General features: G+C 43.7%; 3 protein-coding genes across 5 annotated transcripts in view; 1 reads left to right on the top strand and 2 right to left on the bottom strand.

Annotated features, from left to right (window-relative positions):
• LOC109878979 (lamin tail domain-containing protein 1) overlaps positions 1 to 5,255 on the top strand; it is a 41,879-nt gene extending 36,624 nt beyond the window's left edge. For both annotated transcript variants that reach the window (XM_031797452.1, XM_020471174.2), the window contains exons 2-10: positions 243 to 295; positions 380 to 453; positions 1,878 to 2,061; positions 3,240 to 3,423; positions 3,625 to 3,744; positions 3,961 to 4,136; positions 4,265 to 4,401; positions 4,572 to 4,651; positions 4,920 to 5,255. In XM_031797452.1, coding sequence (XP_031653312.1) covers positions 246 to 295; positions 380 to 453; positions 1,878 to 2,061; positions 3,240 to 3,423; positions 3,625 to 3,744; positions 3,961 to 4,136; positions 4,265 to 4,401; positions 4,572 to 4,651; positions 4,920 to 5,033 — 1,119 coding nt within the window. In that variant the 5' untranslated portion in view covers positions 243 to 245 and the 3' untranslated portion in view covers positions 5,034 to 5,255. The remainder of the gene's footprint in view (positions 1 to 242; positions 296 to 379; positions 454 to 1,877; positions 2,062 to 3,239; positions 3,424 to 3,624; positions 3,745 to 3,960; positions 4,137 to 4,264; positions 4,402 to 4,571; positions 4,652 to 4,919) is intronic.
• Positions 4,219 to 10,133, bottom strand: LOC109878957 (E3 ubiquitin/ISG15 ligase TRIM25-like). 2 transcript variants are annotated; one of them, XM_031797450.1, is made up of 8 exons: positions 9,843 to 10,133; positions 8,884 to 9,573; positions 8,280 to 8,360; positions 7,527 to 7,760; positions 7,133 to 7,292; positions 6,984 to 7,028; positions 6,804 to 6,866; positions 4,219 to 6,715 (listed from the first exon to the last, which is right to left on the bottom strand). In XM_031797450.1, the coding sequence occupies exons 2-8, from the start codon at positions 9,202 to 9,204 to the stop codon at positions 6,219 to 6,221; spliced, it is 1,401 nt and encodes a 466-aa protein (XP_031653310.1). In that variant the 5' UTR covers positions 9,205 to 9,573; positions 9,843 to 10,133; the 3' UTR covers positions 4,219 to 6,218. The 2 variants fall into 2 exon arrangements, with proteins under 2 accessions (XP_031653310.1, XP_020326744.1); XM_020471155.2 differs by lacking the exon at positions 8,280 to 8,360 and having other exon boundaries at positions 9,843 to 10,130.
• A 123-nt stretch (positions 10,134 to 10,256) lies between these two features.
• LOC109878975 (plakophilin-2-like) lies at positions 10,257 to 17,422 on the bottom strand. The gene is given in 10 exon segments (XM_031798156.1): positions 10,257 to 11,125; positions 11,424 to 11,616; positions 11,774 to 11,927; positions 12,163 to 12,339; positions 12,650 to 12,827; positions 13,037 to 13,174; positions 15,366 to 15,543; positions 15,816 to 16,005; positions 16,260 to 16,287; positions 17,055 to 17,422. Coding segments are annotated over 10 exon segments (1,728 nt in total). The 3' UTR covers positions 10,257 to 11,001.
• Positions 17,423 to 19,267: the final 1,845 nt, after the last annotated feature.

Here is a 19,267-nt window from a genome sequence, read left to right as displayed (position 1 = left end):
TGGCAGTGAGCTACCCTGAAGGAGCAGAGCCCAAGACAATGCATTGTACTCTTTTCTAATATATGATTAAATGGTTAAACGTACACGTGGTGTTTCCTTTCTGAACTATGCCTTACTGATACACATTAAATGAAGTTGACATATGGTATTTGAGAGAATAGCTTGTCTTATCAAGGATATTTTTTTTAAACTGTACCAGACCTAATTCAGTATACATATGGAATATAATCTCTTCCACACAGGCAATGTGGAAGGTGCCCTGGGATACCCATGGGACTTCAGCATTGGTCCCCAGGTAGGAAACACATAACATATACAAATATATGTGCATTTGTGTGTGCACAAAGTTTCAAGTTTTCCACCTGGTCCATCCCCAAAGACAGGCCCATGTGAAGAGACCTGCTACAGCTGCAGACATCTGCCCCAGAAAACCGCATCAGGGAGCAGATAGCAGTATGTATTTTTGCATTTGAATATAAGTATTGAGTACGCAGACTAAAACATTCAGGCAACAAGTCAAGTACTGTCATATTTAACAAACTAATTGTTTAGTTTCTATACATTGTTCTTCTGCTTCCAAAACCTAAACCGAGTGTGTGTGAAAGACGTGTAAATCAGCATATGCTGGGGTGGTGTCTGTATACCTAGTAGAGACAGCTGCTCATCAGTAACGCCTCGATCACACCAACAGTGTTTTTGCGCAAAATGGCACACAGCATCATCTTGATATGTGTGCAACAAAGGTTCAACATTCACCTTCTGCTGCCATTTATGCCAAGCCTTCTACACATACAGTCGTGGCCAAAAGTTTTGAGAATGACACATTAATTTTCACAAAGTCTGCTGCCTCAGGTTGTATGATGGCAATTTGCATATACTCCAGAATGTTATGAAGAGTGATCAGATTAATTGCAAAGTACCTCTTTGCCATGCAAATTAACTGAATCCTCAAAAAGCATTTCCACTGCATTTCAGCCCTGCCACAAAAGAACCAGCTGACAACATGCCAGTGATTCTCTCATTAACACAGGTGTGAGTGTTGACAAGGACAAGGCTGGAGATCTCTGTCATGCTGATTGAGTTCGAATAACAGACTGGAAGCTTCAAAAGGAGGGTGGTGCTTGGAATCATTGTTCTTCCTCTGTCAATCATGGTTCCCTGCAAGGAAACACGTGCCGTCATCATTGCTTTGCACAAAGGACTTTACAGGCAAGGATATTTCTGCCAGTAAGATTGCACCTAAATCAACCATTTATCGGATCACCATGAACTTCAAGGAGAGCGGTTCAATTGTTGTGAAGAAGGCTTCAGGGTGCCCAAGAAAGTCCAGCAAGTGCCAGGACCGTCTCCTAAAGTTGATTCTGCTGCGGGATCGGGGCACCACCAGTACAGAGCTTGCTCAGGAATGGCAGCAGGTAGGTGTGAGTGCATCTGCACACACAGTGAGGTGAAGATTTTTGGAGGATGCCCTGGTGTCAAGAAGTGCAGCAAAGAAGCCACGACTGTACAGTTTGACGCATATGTTCGATAAATCCAACTGTGCACCACACAGAACGCACTGAAACTGCCTCTGAAACACAAGGCAAGTGCAGCGTTCCATTGGAAATGAATGTACTTCTGGTGTACCAAAATGCATTTTCACTGTCGGTGTGATCGAGGCGGAATCTTAGTTCGAGGTGTGTCCAATCTGGACTATGTTAGATGGACAACCCATGCCAATGTTCAATTGTTTAAAAAAGTGATGGTCCACAAAAATGAAACAAAAAATCCAAACTCTCCTCTTCTTCACCAGGTGAAAGCCAGCCTAATAATGAGTTTCCAACATATTATTTTTTACCTGTTAAGTCATTTCCAATCAACTTCAAATGCCTTCGCAGGTAGGGACAAAATGGTTGCTCGTGCCAGGCGTTCTGAGTCGGCTGAGGACAGTCGAGCCGGATGCACCACAGATATCTGGCACTCCCTGACAAAGGACCTGGTGGAGGAGAGCATTCCCTGCGGGACACAGGAAATGAAGAGGAGGCCGTCCACAGCCAGGCAACACAGGCATGAATACTCCAGGTATGACCCTTGAACACAATAAGTTTGGGAGTATGAAAGTGTCAAGTCATGCCAAGGTGACTGTGGTGCTGGCTTACTGTGATGATTAAGATGGTGATGATTGTGATGGTGATGGAAATGATGATGATGGTGGTGGTGTTGGGATGTGCTAAACTTTGAACATTGAGATATTAAATGAATGATAGGAAATGAAAAAGACTGGGTTATGTTAGAATTTAATGGTTCTCAGAAGAAAGAAGGCTTTGGAATGTGTTTGATGGAGGAGAGGAGAGCGATGTGTTGATACAGTGGAGACAGATGGACATCTGTGTATTAGATGAGAGGGGTTGAGGTCAGGAGGTGAGGACAGATTCTCTTAAGAGAGTAATACATTTTTGGAATCCTGTTACCCTATTTTTTTAGCTTCCTGTAGTGCCATAAAATGTAAGGATTGGAGAGAAATTGGAGTGTTTTAAGTAGGATGCATATAAACTGTGAAGTCTAAAATCTTTTGCTGTCTGTTTTCAGCTGTACAGAACCTTTGGGGAATGTTTAAACTTGGTTAAAGCTTCTATAGTGTCTGAGTAATTTACTCTGAAAAATAAGGACCTAACAGTGGTGATGAGGATGGAGGTGATGAGGATGGAGGTGATGAGGATGGAGGTGATGAGGATGGAGGTGATGAGGATGGAGGTGATGAGGATGGAGGTGATGAGGATGGAGGTGATGAGGATGGAGGTGATGAGGATGGAGGTGATGAGGATGGAGGTGATGAGGATGGAGGTGATGATGAGGATGGAGGTGATGATGAGGATGGAGGTGATGATGAGGATGGAGGTGATGATGAGGATGGAGGTGATGATGAGGATGGAGGTGATGATGAGGATGGAGGTGATGATGAGGATGGAGGTGATGATGAGGATGGAGGTGATGATGAGGATGGAGGTGATGAGGATGTTTATGATGATGGAGGTGATGATGATGATGGAGGTGATGAGGATGTTTATGATGAGGATGTTTATGATGAGGATGTTTATGATGATGGAGGTGATGATGATGGAGGTGATGATGATGGAGGTGATGATGATGGAGGTGATGATGATGGAGGTGATGATGGAGGTGATGATGATGGAGGTGATGGTGATGGAGGTGATGATGATGGAGATGATGGTGATGATGACTGCGGTGCTATGCAATAGTGCCTCAGGCAGTGTGCGGATCACGGATGTCCAGCTGCAGGGTCTGTTAGTGAGGCTGGGAAACTCCTCCCAGAGAGAGCAGGACATCGGGGGATTCCGTCTCCAGCAGAACGTAGCAGGACGTCCCATCGCAGAGTTCCTCTTCCCTCCCAGAACACTCCTCCAGCCAGCTAGCTCTGTTACGGTAGGCCTGTGATGAAAACACAGACATTAATCCTTTGGTGAACATTGGTATAGGTTGTCATAGTATATCAACTTTTGTTTACAAAAAAAGCCTCATTTAATTTTCAATTTAACAACTTAATCAATCATTCTAGGAGGTAGTTTATGCTTTGACAGAGGTTTATGAAGTCGACTCAGTTTTGACCGTGATTTGTACTGTAAGGTTTGGTCTGAAGCCTCTGGAAGGAAGACACAGAGCCCAGGGGACTTCCTTTGGGTTGGGTTGGAGCGCATCATGTTGAGACCAGAGTGCACCACAGTCCTATGCAAAGACAATGGCCAAGTGAGAACACTGTGAGGGGTGAAGGATGATTGAGTGTTCTGCCCCTATGGTTTGATAGACTGATAGTATATAATTGATCCAGGACTACATTATTTGCCCTTTTTCACATAATTAATCTAAAAACACATTTCCTACAAGTCTCTTGTATGTTAGCATTGAATGTGCTGTATACATAACATGTAATGATCTGCATACTCTGGTGGGTGGGGTGGCTAGGCCATAGCATGGTACACACCTGCACGCTGTACTGGGATAAAGCCACAAAAGGCCTGGGCTGAGCATCATGAAAAAGTGGAGAGCTGCAGAGAGGACACTTTGTCCTGTGAAGAGGCAAGCATCCCTGCTACAGAGATCAACTGCCCTGACAACACACCCTTTCTTCTGATTAAAAGGTCATCTGTGTATTCAAATGCAACATTCAACTAATGCTCTGTTGACGTACCATTAGAACAAGAATTGATTGAAGCATTACATAAAGTGATACGATTTCTTTAATGCTAGTGGTTTGATTTTCCTACAGGAAGAAGCATGTGTTTAGGGTGTGCCACAGTCCGTGGACCCAGAACCCTTCATCCATAACCCATCCCTCCTGCTCCCCCTGTGCTCTGCTAGACTTCCGGGCCCAGCCCCAGAGCAACCCTGCAAGGAAGCACACCGGTACAGATCTCCATAGTTAAAGTCAGAACTCTTATTCCGTCATTGAATTGAATTACTTTTTTTCTTCTGATTCCTTAATTGAATTTAGAATGCGTGACACATTGAACTTGAGAGATAAGTATCATAGTATGGTTCTCAAAGTCAAACTATGTGTGTACCATCACATGCAGCCGGTGTCCAGGCCAGAAGACCTGCCACTCTACGTTCCCAGGGGACTGGAGTGGGGGGAGGGCCTGTTCGATCAGCAGGGGTATGTAGATATTACACATGCTATTTCTTCTTGCTGCTGACACTGAACAATGTAACCGGTAATTTTGTGGATAGAGAAACTATATGATTCAGTAGGGGACAATTCAAAGTCAGTGTTAGTAACATCCCACTGGGCACAGATATCAATTCAATGTTAATGTAACTGAAATGACGTGGAAACAATGTTTATTCAACCAGTGTGTGCCGAGTGGGATGACCATTACCCAGAGTACAGTAAACATATGGCTGTTTTGTGTGTTGTGTCTCAGCCCTGTGTAGGAGGCATGATGTTCCTTGGCTCTCAGCCCCCCTGCACCTCCCTCCTCCAGCAGTACCGCACTGCAGCTAAACTACACAGCCACAACATGGTTATTACTGCTTAGGTGCATGAAAGTCAAAGCGGTAGCTACTGCTGCACAGGCACATGACTGTCCAGGGACTACGGACATGAGACTGAAACCACCTTGGGCAAGCAGCAGAAACAGAGCCCCACTCTAATCTTCATCTGTTTCATTAGATCTACTTAACAGAAGATCCTCTGTACTGTCAGCTTTGGCGTCTATTGGTTGCCTGTTTAAAAATAAAATACAATGTACATGGTTAAATAATCACAAATGTCAATATTATTCAATTGGATAAAATAGTTTTTTTTTTTTTTTTTTAAATAGGCAGGTTGCAAGTTGGGATGTATTTTATTTTCCTCCAGGTCAAAGAGGTGTAAGAAGTTCAAATGTATTATTCTCAATAAAAAGTCTAACTATAACCTGTCCTTTATCAAAAAGCATTCCACGTAATTTAAAAAGACAGTCAATTGACAAGGTCACGAAGGTGCTTCTACATCTGCATGGCTTGTTGTTAGGGGTTGTAGGTTGGGTTTCTGTACAGCACTTTGTGACATCTGCTGATGCAAAAAGGGCTTTATAAATACATTTGATGAATTGATTGAACCAAACCAACACAGGTGATGGAACAGGGTCAAGGGGAAACACCACAACAGTGTAAGTGGATCTAGAGCTGTCAATCACTGTCAATCATCCAAATTCTATCTCCTGGTTTTTCCTCACATAACAAAACAACAACTCCCCAATACTAACTCTAACCCCCCCCCTCTCAGGAACTTTAGTTTTGTTCTTTATTTTATCAAGTTAGAAATTATACTATAAACAAAAGATGTATTTTATTTATTAATGTAATCTTTAAAACATAGGTCCCAGCCCTCCCCAATAGTAAAGCTGGACTCAAACATTGTAGATAAAGAGAGGCTTCGCAGCAGGACTCCTAAATGAAGTGTCAACTCCCTTCATCCAGGTCACGATTTTAAGCAAATCAACTTTCGCCAGTTTTCCCAAGTGATCTGTCTTATATTTCCTTCATATTTTCATTGACCACTGGCTCTATACACTCACTGGACTCTACCCACACACACTACACTGACACGCCAACACACACACTGATGCCACACACTCACACACAGACAGAGTTTCACACTCTTCGCATACACTGCTGCTACTCTGTTTATTATCCATCCTGATTGCCTAGTCACTTTTACCCCTACCTACATGTACATGTTACCTCGTACACCTGCACATTGAGGCAGTACAGGTACAACTTGTATATAGCCTCGTTATTTTGTGGAGGAGTGTCATTGTATCCGAGACGCTGTAGAAGGCCAGAGTCCCTGCCCTGCTGTCCAGATACACTCCTACTCTGGTGGAGCAGGGGACAGGGATATCAGTCCTATTCTTATTGTGCCAATAGGAACAACTCGAGTTGTGACACACCAAACTCCAGGACTGATCATTGGAACCAAAGCAACATTCCAATCCGCCCTTCCTGCTGATGCTTCTGTATGTGATGGCTACCTCACACTCCCCCCTCCTATCCACCTCACAGTAGCGGGTTCCAGACAGATCCTCTTTACACAACACCTGGTAGTGGTCTGTGAATCTGTCTGGATGGTCAGAATAAGACAGAGCCTTGTCACTCCATGACACTTCTCTATTGCACTCAGACAGACGCAGGTGTTGATACGCCGAGTTGGGATCCAACGTGAGATGGCAGTAGTCTAAGAAAGTGAAAAAATTAAATGAAGGTGAAATATGCATTCGTGATAAGGTGTGTGTGTGTGTGTGTGTGTGTGTGATATTACTTACTCTCCAAGAACTCCACTCTGGTCTTGGGCTCATGATGGAAATGTACTTCAGCAGCAGCCATTACTATATAGAGTAGGGAGGTATATTAATTAATTCATGTTTTATTAAGGAGCATTCAACACAAATATATACAACATTTAACCAAGATTAAATATTCAATTGTGTGTGTGTATTACTCACATTCTGGGCTTGGGCTGAGGACACAGACTTCGGAGGCAGCCGTTACTATACAGGATAGGCAGACAAATGGATGTATTCATTTATAATCAAGAAGCATTTAACAGAAAGTTAACCAAATATTTTATCTTCGCTATATCTGGTACACTTACCTTTTCCAGGTATCTGGACCATTTCCTCCTTCAATACATCCTCCAATCGCTCCATCTTTCCAGAGATGGAGCTCTTCACTTCTTCAAAGGAGAAGTGCTGGTTGGCAGTGATATAGGGTAAGAGCTCAGATGCAGGAGCCACACAAAGAGACTGGAAAGTCTACAGCGGGAGAGAGAGAGTAGGAGAGGAAAAATAGACAATAAGAAAATATGAAGAATTCTGGAGCTCAGAGGTTATATGTTGTGTAGAAGTAAGGAATCCTGGGTCATGCTTGATGGGCACAAATGGGGAACATATTATGACACAAAAATAAACATTCTTATTGAACAAGCTCGGGTAGTTTTGTGCCTAGCTCTGAACACCACCCTGCCACTGTGGATAGAAAGACGTCACCTTGAAGAAATTAATGTTATCCTCTGTTTGTGCGAGCTGCTCCAGATCCTTATCTCTCCTCTTCAGCTCAGCTATCTCCTGCTCCAGTTCCTCCAGGAGTCCTTCAGCCTGGCTTACTGACGCCCTCTTGTGGGCACTGATTAGCTCCTTCACCTCACAGCGCCTTCTCTCAATGGAGTGGATCAGCTCAGCAAAGACCAGCTCACAGTACTCCACTGCTGCCTTTGCAGAAAGCTGTTACGAGAGGAGAAGGACGGGGGGGGGGGGGCATTTTAACCAGCACATTCACTCTGCTCTCACCTAGACCCATAGAGATAGATAGAGCATTCCTCTTTGTATGTGTGTCATTGTAGTGTCTGTGACAGCATGGGCAGTGCAATTGAGTCAGTCTCCATTTTGAAGTAGTACATTTTCTTCCTCACAATTGGCTAATCCCTCCTGATGACACAGTTGGACATGACTCCAACAAAGTCACCAGGAGTGATCAGCCAATGAAGTTAGAAGTCCCACCCAGTTAACTACATTAAAATAGTGGAAGCCCTTAACGGCGCTGCCCACACTAATTCGGCCTTCTGGCCACTAGAGGCCTCTATCATTCTCTATGCCTAGACCCCAGACAATCTGTCTGTTCCCTATAGTGTGTCCCAGTGGTATTTGGCTCCTCCCTGGTTTTAGTTCAGGAATAGTATGTAACTTTCTGCAAAATAAATGTACATACTCTAAATGGTTAATAAATAGTGAAAGGGACATCACCGCCTGTCTTATGTCCTGCATCTCCTTCTCTCTCACACAGATTCTCAGCCCGACTTGCTGCCGTTTCTCACTCAACTGCCCCTGTACCAAAATTAAAACAGTTTTCATAACAGATTTCATAACAATTATTATGCTAAACAAATCACTTAGACTAATTTAACTGATAAATGAGTGCCTTCAAGACAAAAAGGTTACGATAGTTCAGAGTTCATGCCTCTGCAGTGTATGTAAATGAGTGACCTTTGACTTTTGAGGATATGGTCTGGATGTTATCTGGCCCATCCTGCTGTTTTCTGTAATCTACTCCATCCTTTGTTTGTTTTAAAGTGATTTTGTTGTGACAGCCTATTTTGTCTAACATAGTTGGTTTTTCACTCTATCAGTCAATTTGAAAGCAGAATAGAGAATTTACAAATAAGAACCTAATTGTGGATTATGTGATACTGACCCCTGAGTGTATGTCACTGGAAAAAACTCAACTTTGGAGTTGGCTGGAATTTCCTGCTCTTCCAGTTTCTGGCAAAACAGTAAGCAATAACGAAGCTGATCTCTAAATATAAAACATTATAGATGGCAATATTATGTTCCAGATCCATAGGCCTACCTGTTTCTCAGTCATCTCTGCTGCTGCGGCTGAGTCATCATGATCATACTTCACATATTCAGGTCCAGGGAAACAAGAAGCAGAGGGAACCGTTTTGAAATCGGTCTTCAATTTCTCTACCAACTCAGCCAGCAGAATGTTTCTGTTCAGAGCAGGTCTTGGGGTGAAGGTCTGTCGGCACTGGGGGCAGCTGTGAATTCCCTTTTGGTCATCAAGAGACCAATATCCCTTGATACAGCCTTTACAGTAGCTGTGTCCACATGGAATAGTCACTGGATCCTTCAGTAGATCCAGGCAGATCGAACAACTGATCGAGTCCATGGTCTCGACTATTCTGGTGCACACACCAACCAACTGAGTCCCAAGTGGTGAATGCTGAGGAGTCGAAGAGAAGGGCTATCACGTGCGCTGCTGTTACGTTAGAAGTGTTTACACTTCCAGTTTGGGTTGGGTCGTGGGTAATCTCGGAAAACCCACATTTGTGTCCGCTTTGACGGAACATTGATGGGGTTCGATTCATCCTGTCCGGGCGCCCGTGTAGGCGTATTTCGCTTCGGCTGAAAATGTATTGCATTCGATTTGGAACCGGGCTGCCTCCCATGTGGGGTACACCCGGTACGGGTGCCCCGATCAAAGGTCCGTGCGAAATCGGCTCAAAACAAAAGTGATGTCCATAATGCTGAAGCTGATCTAGAAGAGAGGAGGGAAAAAGGGAGAAAAAAATAATAATAATAATAATTACAAAATACTAAAAATACAAAATAATACAAATAAAGAAAAATGTATGAAAATGTGTAGATATATGTGATCGCACTCCTTAGCACCCCGACCCCTCTCCCCATGCACAGCTGTGAGCTACAGTTTTAATGAAGTCCTTTTATCCCTCTTATCTTTTACCTCTATTTTTAAAACAAAACACCACGAACTCATGTCGGGAAAAGCAAAAAGGCGAAACTAACCGTTCTGATAAAAACCTTAGGGCACTCAGCCTCGGGGGATGCCCTGCTGACCACACCCTTCTTCCTTGTTCCTGGCCTGCCCTGCCTCTTCCACTAATCCAATTGTTTTTTATGGACAGAAAAGAGCAGAGGCTCTGAGCTGTCCGATCAGGTCCATTGTCTACTTGTCGAAAACAAAAGTGACGTAGGGCTAATTAAAGCACGTATAGTAATTAACAAGGATTATGTGTTTACCCATGTAAAATTGATTACTTTTGATAAAAACGCGTTATGTGCATGCCATCCCAATGAAAACTAGTTAGGCAATTCTACAATTTTATGGATAAGATTGTTATGTTTGTGGACGATGCCTTGACAAAATGACCGAGTGGTGGAGATGACTATTCAATTCGAGAATGGAACGCCTCCCTCCCCGCTTTCGCCCAATTACGTTACTGGTTCATGCCCGGTGCTCCGCGTTTCAGCATAATCGAATCTGCCCATTGGTAACATTGTAGAATAAGAAACCATGTATATCTGCGACGTTCGTGGCTCTGTTAGATTGATTGACCCCCCCAAAAAATATCCATGATTGTGGACATTTGTAATAGACCAACAGGTAGTTAATTTAATATAGTTTACAACCAACTATGTTAACATCAAAACTATATTTTACAACTTCAGTTAGTTACTTCAGTTATGATATTAATTCATAACATACAGTAGATAATGTTACCCTTATCTTGTCTTCCACTTCTATGCGGATTCATTTTCTTCCTCAAAATCCTTCCTACAAATGGAATTCAAGTCATTGCTGATCCTCCATTTTAGTTTTTAATCATTGTTTTTCCCCATTGTAGACAGCTTGGTCTGCTACCAAGAGCTTTCAGCAATTGTTGTTACTGGAACACACTCACACACAGTGGAGAAGTCAACACACAAAACAAGTATTTTATAAAAGCAGTGAATTGAGTCATCCAAGTGCACACAGAAGAGAAACTACACTATTGCCTCAATCAGCACAATGCTATGTGATTGTCCACTTAGTCCCGTATTTAATGTACAGCCTTTGATGTCCTGCTGTTGACGAAGTCTGCTTTCTTAGATCCAGCCTACCAAATGATGAGAGGAAAAGCAACACAGATTAATTAAAAACTATTGTCACCACACAAAATGTTTCTTATCCTTTGAGGTTATACTGTGTATGGGGCCTTATCTTCCTATAGGCCCTGTGGAGCTCTGAGTGGCTCCACATGCTGTGTAGTAGGATGCAGGCTGCCTGGCCAGCCCTGGTGGGACCAAACCTAAAGGGACACAAGGTTAAGGTCATTGGACATAAAATGAACAGCATAAAGCAAGGAGAAGAGGTTTAACAGATTCAAATAAATTCCCTCCAATCCAACTCATAATGTTCAGGAATAATACAGTGCATTTTAAGCCCATCTAGTCTTTGCATAGCATCAACCAACAGTGCCACATCGACTGTGCAGTCGGGCATCAGATTACTATGTACAGTATATCATGTGGTTAGTGGACATGTTAAATCCAGACAATGTAGTCAGCCTGGAACGCAGCCGTGGTCTTCAGAAGCTACCCACTGACCCGTTGTCCTTTGCGCTGATGTTGATGATCTTGGGCAGCGCCCCGTGGTTGACGATGGCCCTGACGTGCTGCGTCTCGTCCTGGCTCAGGTTGATGAGGATGTGGCACAGGGACACAGTCACCTCTGTAGGCAGGTCTGTGCTCGTGTCTGAGTTGGGTAACATGACCACCAGCTGTGGCAACAACTGTTTGACTACAGAGAGTGGAACGCTTCGTGAGAGATTGATTTTCTACAGCAGCAGGTTTATGCTGCTGTGCTTTTACATACACTTACAAGTCCAAAGACAAATACTTTGTGGGACTTATGTAGGACTAAAACAATGCAGTTGATGAGTCAATTGACAGCTAACCAATGTGAGCGTGAAGCTCTCTGTAGCGTGAGATGTTACATCGCAGGGACACAGCAGTCTTCTTCACAACCATCCCTCCTTCCTGGAGCATCTTCATGGCCTGGAGTAGACCATTCTCCCGCTCTACTATGGTGTGGGCGATGGCCTGGGATACCTGCCCAAACAGAGCCATGAGCCCAACATCACCAACTGACAGTCAATATAGTAATGCATAATATAGTATTCACATCAATTTAATACTTGCCATACAGTCAAGTCATGACAATATAATAGATGTGTGGCTGTATTGTAGTTATTCCAAATCAAACCCATGGGCAAATCAATTCCACACTCCCAGAAGTGTACATAGCCCATAGAAATCGGATCACAGATCTGTGATATAGCCTTACCAGGCCGTTCCCAGCTGTGATGTTCTGTAGGGCTCCGATGGCAGCCTCCTGGGTGTAGGGACAGATGCTGCGTGCCATGATTGACAGGTACATGCGCACTGTGATGGCGCTCCACAGCCACTCTATCCCACAGGGACTACCCTTCTCCTCCAGCAGAGGGCACTTTGGTTCAAGACGCTTTAGGACCAAAACAGCCAAAAAACGTTGAATTAAAGGGCTTCCTGTTAACTCCCAGATTTCACATAAATGTTCAATTAACGTGTATAAGGCTTTTAATAAATACATTTGTCAAAGAAAACCGGGCTTAAAGAGTTCGTTCAAAACATATGCTTTACCACTTACCAAGGCGGATTATCCATAACATAGGAATTGCTCATTTTCTTTAGTGGTAATAACTTACTTATAACCAGATATAAACAGTGCATGTCAAGTACATAAGGGCCACAAAGATGATAACAGCCACAACATAGAGGTCATGGGAGCCCACCTGGATGATTTTGGCACTGCGGGAGCCGAAACAGCCGGGGGTCTTGTTCTTTGGAGCCAGGTTGAGTCGAGACTCATGGAGGTCGCTGGCATACTTCTGTGGAAGCTCCACCTGGTAGGAGAGATTGTGTAGGATGCACACACAGTTCTCTGTGGACTGTGGGAGGTAAGAAGTGGTTCTGATCAGGGGACTATGATTTTAAGATCAAACATTCTGCAGATGTCTGTTGCACAAAAATTAAATTGGAGAACAGAGCTGGTTCATGATGTTCTCAATATTTAACACTAAAAGGAGAGATTAATAAGTTGTTCTAGAGACATAAATTAATCAAATATAGGCAAAAACAGTCTTATTTAATTTCCCTGTGTCAATATTTATTCCACCTACAAATGTTCAGTAATGCTTGTATGAAAATAAACAAGTGAACACTTTGCACAAAAGGGATGTAGTATTACCACTGAGTCAATAAGGTTCTCACACTGCCACATGGCTGATCTCCCTTCTGGACCAGCCGAGCTTATGTTTCTGACAACAACAATGACAGGTTGTCATTATCGCCACTAGGCAACAACAAAAGCATTCTTTACATTCCAGACATTGGCCAAACTGGCTAAATATCTATCCTAGCTGTTGGCCGGATGAGCCAAATGTTTATGTAACGGAGAGATATTTGGAGTACTTTAAAGTGTTTTTGTTAACGTCAAGCCAAATACATTAACATTAGTGATGACCCAAGGTTATGGCTGTGAGTTGGAGTGTTGGACTAGTAACCGGAAGGTTGCAAGTTCAAACCCCCGAGCTGACAAGGTACAAATCTGTCGTTCTGCCCCTGAACAGGCAGTTAACCCACTGTTCCTAGGCCGTCATTGAAAATAAGAATTCATTCTTAATGACTTGCCTAGTTAAATAAAAAAAGTTTTTGTTTTAAATCATGCCAAAGACTGAGGAATTCCTCAGTGTTACACAAGTCAATGGTTGCCAGGGCTTGATAGCACCAGCCAATATGGATTCAGAGGTTTCAACTCTACTAGAGCCACTAAGAGGGAGAGGGCTCCATTAATAATTTAGTCCCTGCCTGTTTTCAGTTGTATCGGTTGCTAGGCAAAAGCAAAACACTCCTTGTTATACCATGTTGTGTTTGTCAGGTGGTATAGTTGTGCCAAACCAAAGGCTGTCAGATCAACAGGAACACAAGGTATGCAGGATATTGTTTCCAGCGCATTGCTGCTCCATCGAGGTGATGCTGCCTAGGCAGAAGTCATCATGCCTGTTTTGCCAGGTAGAAAGGAGTAACAGGATGACGCTGGCCCTTTGAGGAACCTCACAGTTCTCACTCATGGTGAGGAGGCTGTCAGAGATAAATATAATGATCTTGACAAAGCCTTGTGAGATGTAACACTGTGGTGAGAGATGGATTGCTCATGAACCGCCTGGGTCACCGTATAATAATCAGCGCCTTAAGTATTCACACCCCTCGACTCTTTCCACATTTTGTTGAGTTAGACAAAATTTAAAATGAATTCAATTGAGATTGTGTCACTGATCTACACACAATACCCTGTAATGTTAAAGTGGAATTATGTTTTTAGCCATGTTTATAAATGAATTCAAAATGAAAAGCTGAAATGTCTTGAGTCAATAAGTATTCAACCCTTTAACAGCAAGCCTAAATAAGTTCAAGAGTACAAATGTGCTTAAGTCACATAATAAAGTAGCATGGACTCACTGTGTGCAATAATATTGATTAACATGATTTTTTTAATGACTACACCTTCTCTGTACCCCACACATACAACTATGTGTATGGTCCCGCAGAGAATTTCAAAGATTGAACGAAAATGACCAGGAAAGTTGCTTTTTGTTGCCAATGCCTCGCGAAGAGCACCTATTGGTAGATGGGTAAAAAAAGACATTGAATATCACTTTGAGCATGTTGAAGTTATTAATTACACTTTGGATGGTTCTTGAGTGGCCTAGTTACAGTTTTGACTTAAATCAGCTTGAAAATCTACGGCGAGACTAGAAAATGGCTGTCTAGCAATCATCAACAACCAATTTGACAGAGCTTGAAGAATTTTTTTCCATTAATAAGTAGACAAATATTGTACAATGCAGGTGTGCAAAGCTCTTAAGAGATTTCCAGAGAAATACTCACAGCCAAAGGTGATTCTAACATGTATTGACTCAGAGGGTTGAATACTTATCTAATCAAGATATATTAGTGTTTTATAGTGCAATATTATATCTTTTTTTTAATCTTCCACTTTGACAGAGTATTGTGTAGATTGTTGAATAAAAAAAATATGACATCCATTTTAATCCCACTTTGTAACAACAAAATGTGGAAAAAGTCAAGGGGTGTGAATACCTTCTGAAAGCACTGGATACCATTTAGCAGAAGCTTTAACCAAAGCGGCTTACAGTCATGCATGCATACATTTTACATACGGATGGACCCGGGAATCGAACCCACTGTCCTGGCTTTGAAATACACCACGCTCTACCAACTAAGCTACAGAGGACCATCAATCAAGAAATTATTTCATGATCATTCCAAACATAACTACTATACCCCTTTCTGCATCCCACTGCCTAGTGTCTATCCCAGGATGCCCTAAGATGGATCCCTAGAAATACTTGACCACAGATACTACATAGGTCAGTGTCAAACACACAAATGGCCAATAAACGCCTTTGTCCAGACCAGACGACCTACCGGAGGCAGCCAGTGGCGTTGTAAAAGGTGTCTGGGTCAGCCAGCATGGCGTCTTTGGGGTTCTCCCCCTCAGACAGGCCTGAGCAGGGCACCAGCACAGAAGTGGTCAGGATCTCCATGGCCTCTTTGGAGAAATGCTCCTTCAGCAGGTCATGGGAGGATAGGTTCCACAACAGCCCTGTGGAACATGTTTCATTCTTAGGTTACTACTGTGTCATTACCATTTTACCATGTAAGTTCATGTCAATCACATATTCACAAAGCGTCTCAGAATAAGAGTGCTGATCTAGGATCAGCCCCCCCCCCCCCCATTCATTGTGATTTAAACGGCTAAACTGATCCTAGATCAGCTCGCATGCTCTGAGGCACTTTGTGAATACGCGCCCTGGTCATTAATAAAGTTCTACGACGATTTCTTTCAGATCTACATGAGCAGGTGTTCAAACTAACCAGTGAGCTGCCGCCGGGTCGCTATGTCGCGACTTCTCCTGAGCAGACACAGTGCAGGGGCCACGCCCTCGTTGTCCTTCATCTCCATCTTGTTCTCGCTGCTCTCGAAGACGACGTTTCAGAGCGCCCCCGCCACTATGCGCTCCAGCTCAGCTTTGATCAGCTTGGGTATACCGTGAAGGTAGAACACCTGGGGACAGACAGGCAGAGATCTTCATCTACACTGGTTTCCTATGAAGAGTGAGCTCAACATGAATTTCTCATGCAAATCACCCACATAATCTCAATATAAATTGAAGGGTAAATACCCCTACCAATCCAATTATTTGAAAATAGCACATACTGTATAGTCAACATCAGCTGTATTGTAGGCCTCCAGCCTGGGAACCTTTAACCTTAATTGAGCGGCCAAGTCAACAGTAGTAGAGATGGGCCCCAGCTCACCATCTTCTTAGCGTCAGCGCTGTTGAAACATTGGTCTGTATCTCCTCATTCTCTTGGCCCAGCAGGTTCACTGCCCTCTCCAATGTCAGCTCAGGCACCTTGCTCTCTGGCTTCCTATGTATGGGAGAGAGAGCAATGAAGAGGAACTTCCGGTCAATGACACACTCAATTTATCAATCCCAAAGGCTGGTTCATCCAATTTCTCATCCCCACAACGCTTTCCATTGTATTCATGTATATACACCCATTACAAAATCTAGGTAAATCATTGATCTGAAACCACAGATAAGCAACTGAACCACCGATAATTCTCTGGAAGACTCTTTTATAACAGCTTTAGTGCCAGCCGAGATAAGTCACCGAAGTCTGGAACCAACAGGACCCTGAACAGCCATGAAACTGCTAAATAGCTAGTTACATAGTTAACCAAATAGCTACCTAGACTGCTACCTTGACCCGTTTTGCTGCTGTTTATTATCTATCCTAGTCACTTTATTCCTAGTTATACAGTATGTACATATCTACCTCAATTACCTGGTACCGCTGCAAATCAAGTCGGTACTGGTACCTCGTGTATATAGCCAAGTTATCCTTACTCATTGTGCATTTATTATTACTTTTGTATTATTTCTCTATTTTCTTTCTCTGCATTGTTGGGAAGAGCCTGAAAGTAAGCATTTCACTGTTAGTCTACGTGCATGTGACAAATTACATTTGATTTGAGTTGTTGAGAACTAAATTAATTGCCAGATGTAATCAACTACAGGTTTGTGTAGAACACATAAGCCATCTTACAGCGCAGTGACTTCCTTCACGTCTGTCTGCTGGATCTCTGGTTCCGCCGCCGCACTCATCTGGCCCATGTCCACCTCCATGCTGACCAGCGAGGCCGGGTACGAGCGAGGCCATTTGGCTCCCACATGCTTCTGGCTCTTCCTCCCCACCTGGCCCAGCCAGGCCAGGCCCTCTGCTCTCTGGGTAGCATTGAATGACCCATAGCCTGTTTGTCTCCTCGCCCCCCTTTGAACCTCCATCAGGTAGGGGCTGTTGTCGGTGCGAATCGCAGGGCTGCTGCACAGGAATGAGTGGTCTGCAGAGAGGGGCTGAGGCCCTCGAGTCTGTCTGAGGGACTGGCCCCAGTGGTAGTTGCCGCCGTTAGCCATGGGGTGCGTCCTTGTGCTACTGGCCACTTCCGAATGGGCATAACGTTGCATCAAGTCTGTCCCGTACGACCGCTGCTCTGAAGTCCATCATGGGCGGCTGGCTAGGGCCGGGGAGGGTGCAGGTTCCAAAACTGAGTTTCCCGTAAGCCAGATGGGAGCGAGGTAAATCGGGGCTGGTGACTGGGGTCAAATCCACCCTCTTAGGTGGACTTCTTATGTTCTCTTTCAAAGACGACAGGCTGCTGAAGTCCCTGCCTCCGACCTGGCCAAAAGATGAGTGTGTCTACATGGAAAGGTGAAAAGCAGAGGTTGCCCCGTTTCAGAAGGCTCACAACTGAATCAACCCTAAAGACATTTCTGGTAATAATGCTAAAACACCTGTGTAAAGCTGTTGCATATAATTGGACACAGTCTTGATGACTCAAAGCAACACAAAAGGTTTAGGGAAAAAGATCCTACAAAATGCTCTCTCTGATGTCTGAATAACCACGGTTCTGTTTGTATTGTTACATCATCCCGTATTGTGTGTTTTAAAGCCACACTTTAGGTTTCCTCTATGAATTATAAAAGCTATTATTCAATAAAATGCAGTTCCATCCATTTGTCTATGTGAGATGATATCATTTCAGCGTTTGGTAGAACAGACAAAGGGGTGATAAATATGTCATGTGTGTCAGGAGGAAAGGCTTTATTTGTCAAATTTTTTAGATAGAGTTAGATACCCATCTCTGCCCTATGGGCTTGGGGCTTACAATAGAGATGGGTATCTAACACTCTCTGCCCTATGGGCTTGGGGCTTACAATAGAGATGGGTATCTAACACTCTCTGCCCTATGGGCTTGGGGCTTACAATAGAGATGGGTATCTAACACTCTCTGCCCTATGGGCTTGGGGCTTACAATAGAGATGGGTATCTAACACTCTCTGCCCTATGGGCTTGGGGCTTACAATAGAGATGGGTATCTAACACTCTCTGCCCTATGGGCTTGGGGCTTACAATAGAGATGAGTATCTAACACTCTCTGCCCTATGGGCTTGGGGCTTACAATAGAGATGAGTATCTAACACTCTCTGCCCTATGGGCTTGGGGCTTACAATAGAGATGGGTATTTAACACTCTCTGCCCTATGGGCTTGGGGCTTACAATAGAGATGGGTATCTAACACTCTCTGCCCTATGGGCTTGGGGCTTACAATAGAGATGAGTATCTAACACTCTCTGCCCTATGGGCTTGGGGCTTACAATAGAGATGGGTATCTAACACTCTCTGCCCTATGGGCTTGGGGCTTACAATAGAGATGGGTATCTAACACTCTCTGCCCTATGGGCTTGGGGCTTACAATAGAGATGGGTATCTAACACTCTCTGCCCTATGGGCTTGGGGCTTACAATAGAGATGGGTATCTAACACTCTCTGCCCTATGGGCTTGGGGCTTACAATAGAGATGGGTATCTAACACTCTCTGCCCTATGGGCTTGGGGCTTACAATAGAGATGAGTATCTAACACTCTCTGCCCTATGGGCTTGGGGCTTACAATAGAGATGGGTATCTAACACTCTCTGCCCTATGGGCTTGGGGCTTACAATAGAGATGGGTATCTAACACTCTCTGCCCTATGGGCTTGGGGCTTACAATAGAGATGAGTATCTAACACTCTCTGCCCTATGGGCTTTGGGCTTACAATAGAGATGGGTATCTAACACTCTCTGCCCTATGGGCTTGGGGCTTACAATAGAGATGGGTATCTAACACTCTCTGCCCTATGGGCTTGGGGCTTACAATAGCTGCACATCCCGGAGACTATCCAATTTGTTTTTTATTCAAACCATATGGGCGGTACATT

The sequence above is a fragment of the Oncorhynchus kisutch genome, linkage group LG19 (genome assembly GCF_002021735.2).
Source record: "Oncorhynchus kisutch isolate 150728-3 linkage group LG19, Okis_V2, whole genome shotgun sequence".
NCBI classification, from domain to species: Eukaryota; Metazoa; Chordata; class Actinopteri; order Salmoniformes; family Salmonidae; genus Oncorhynchus; species Oncorhynchus kisutch.
This window is presented reverse-complemented; position numbering and strand designations above follow the sequence as displayed.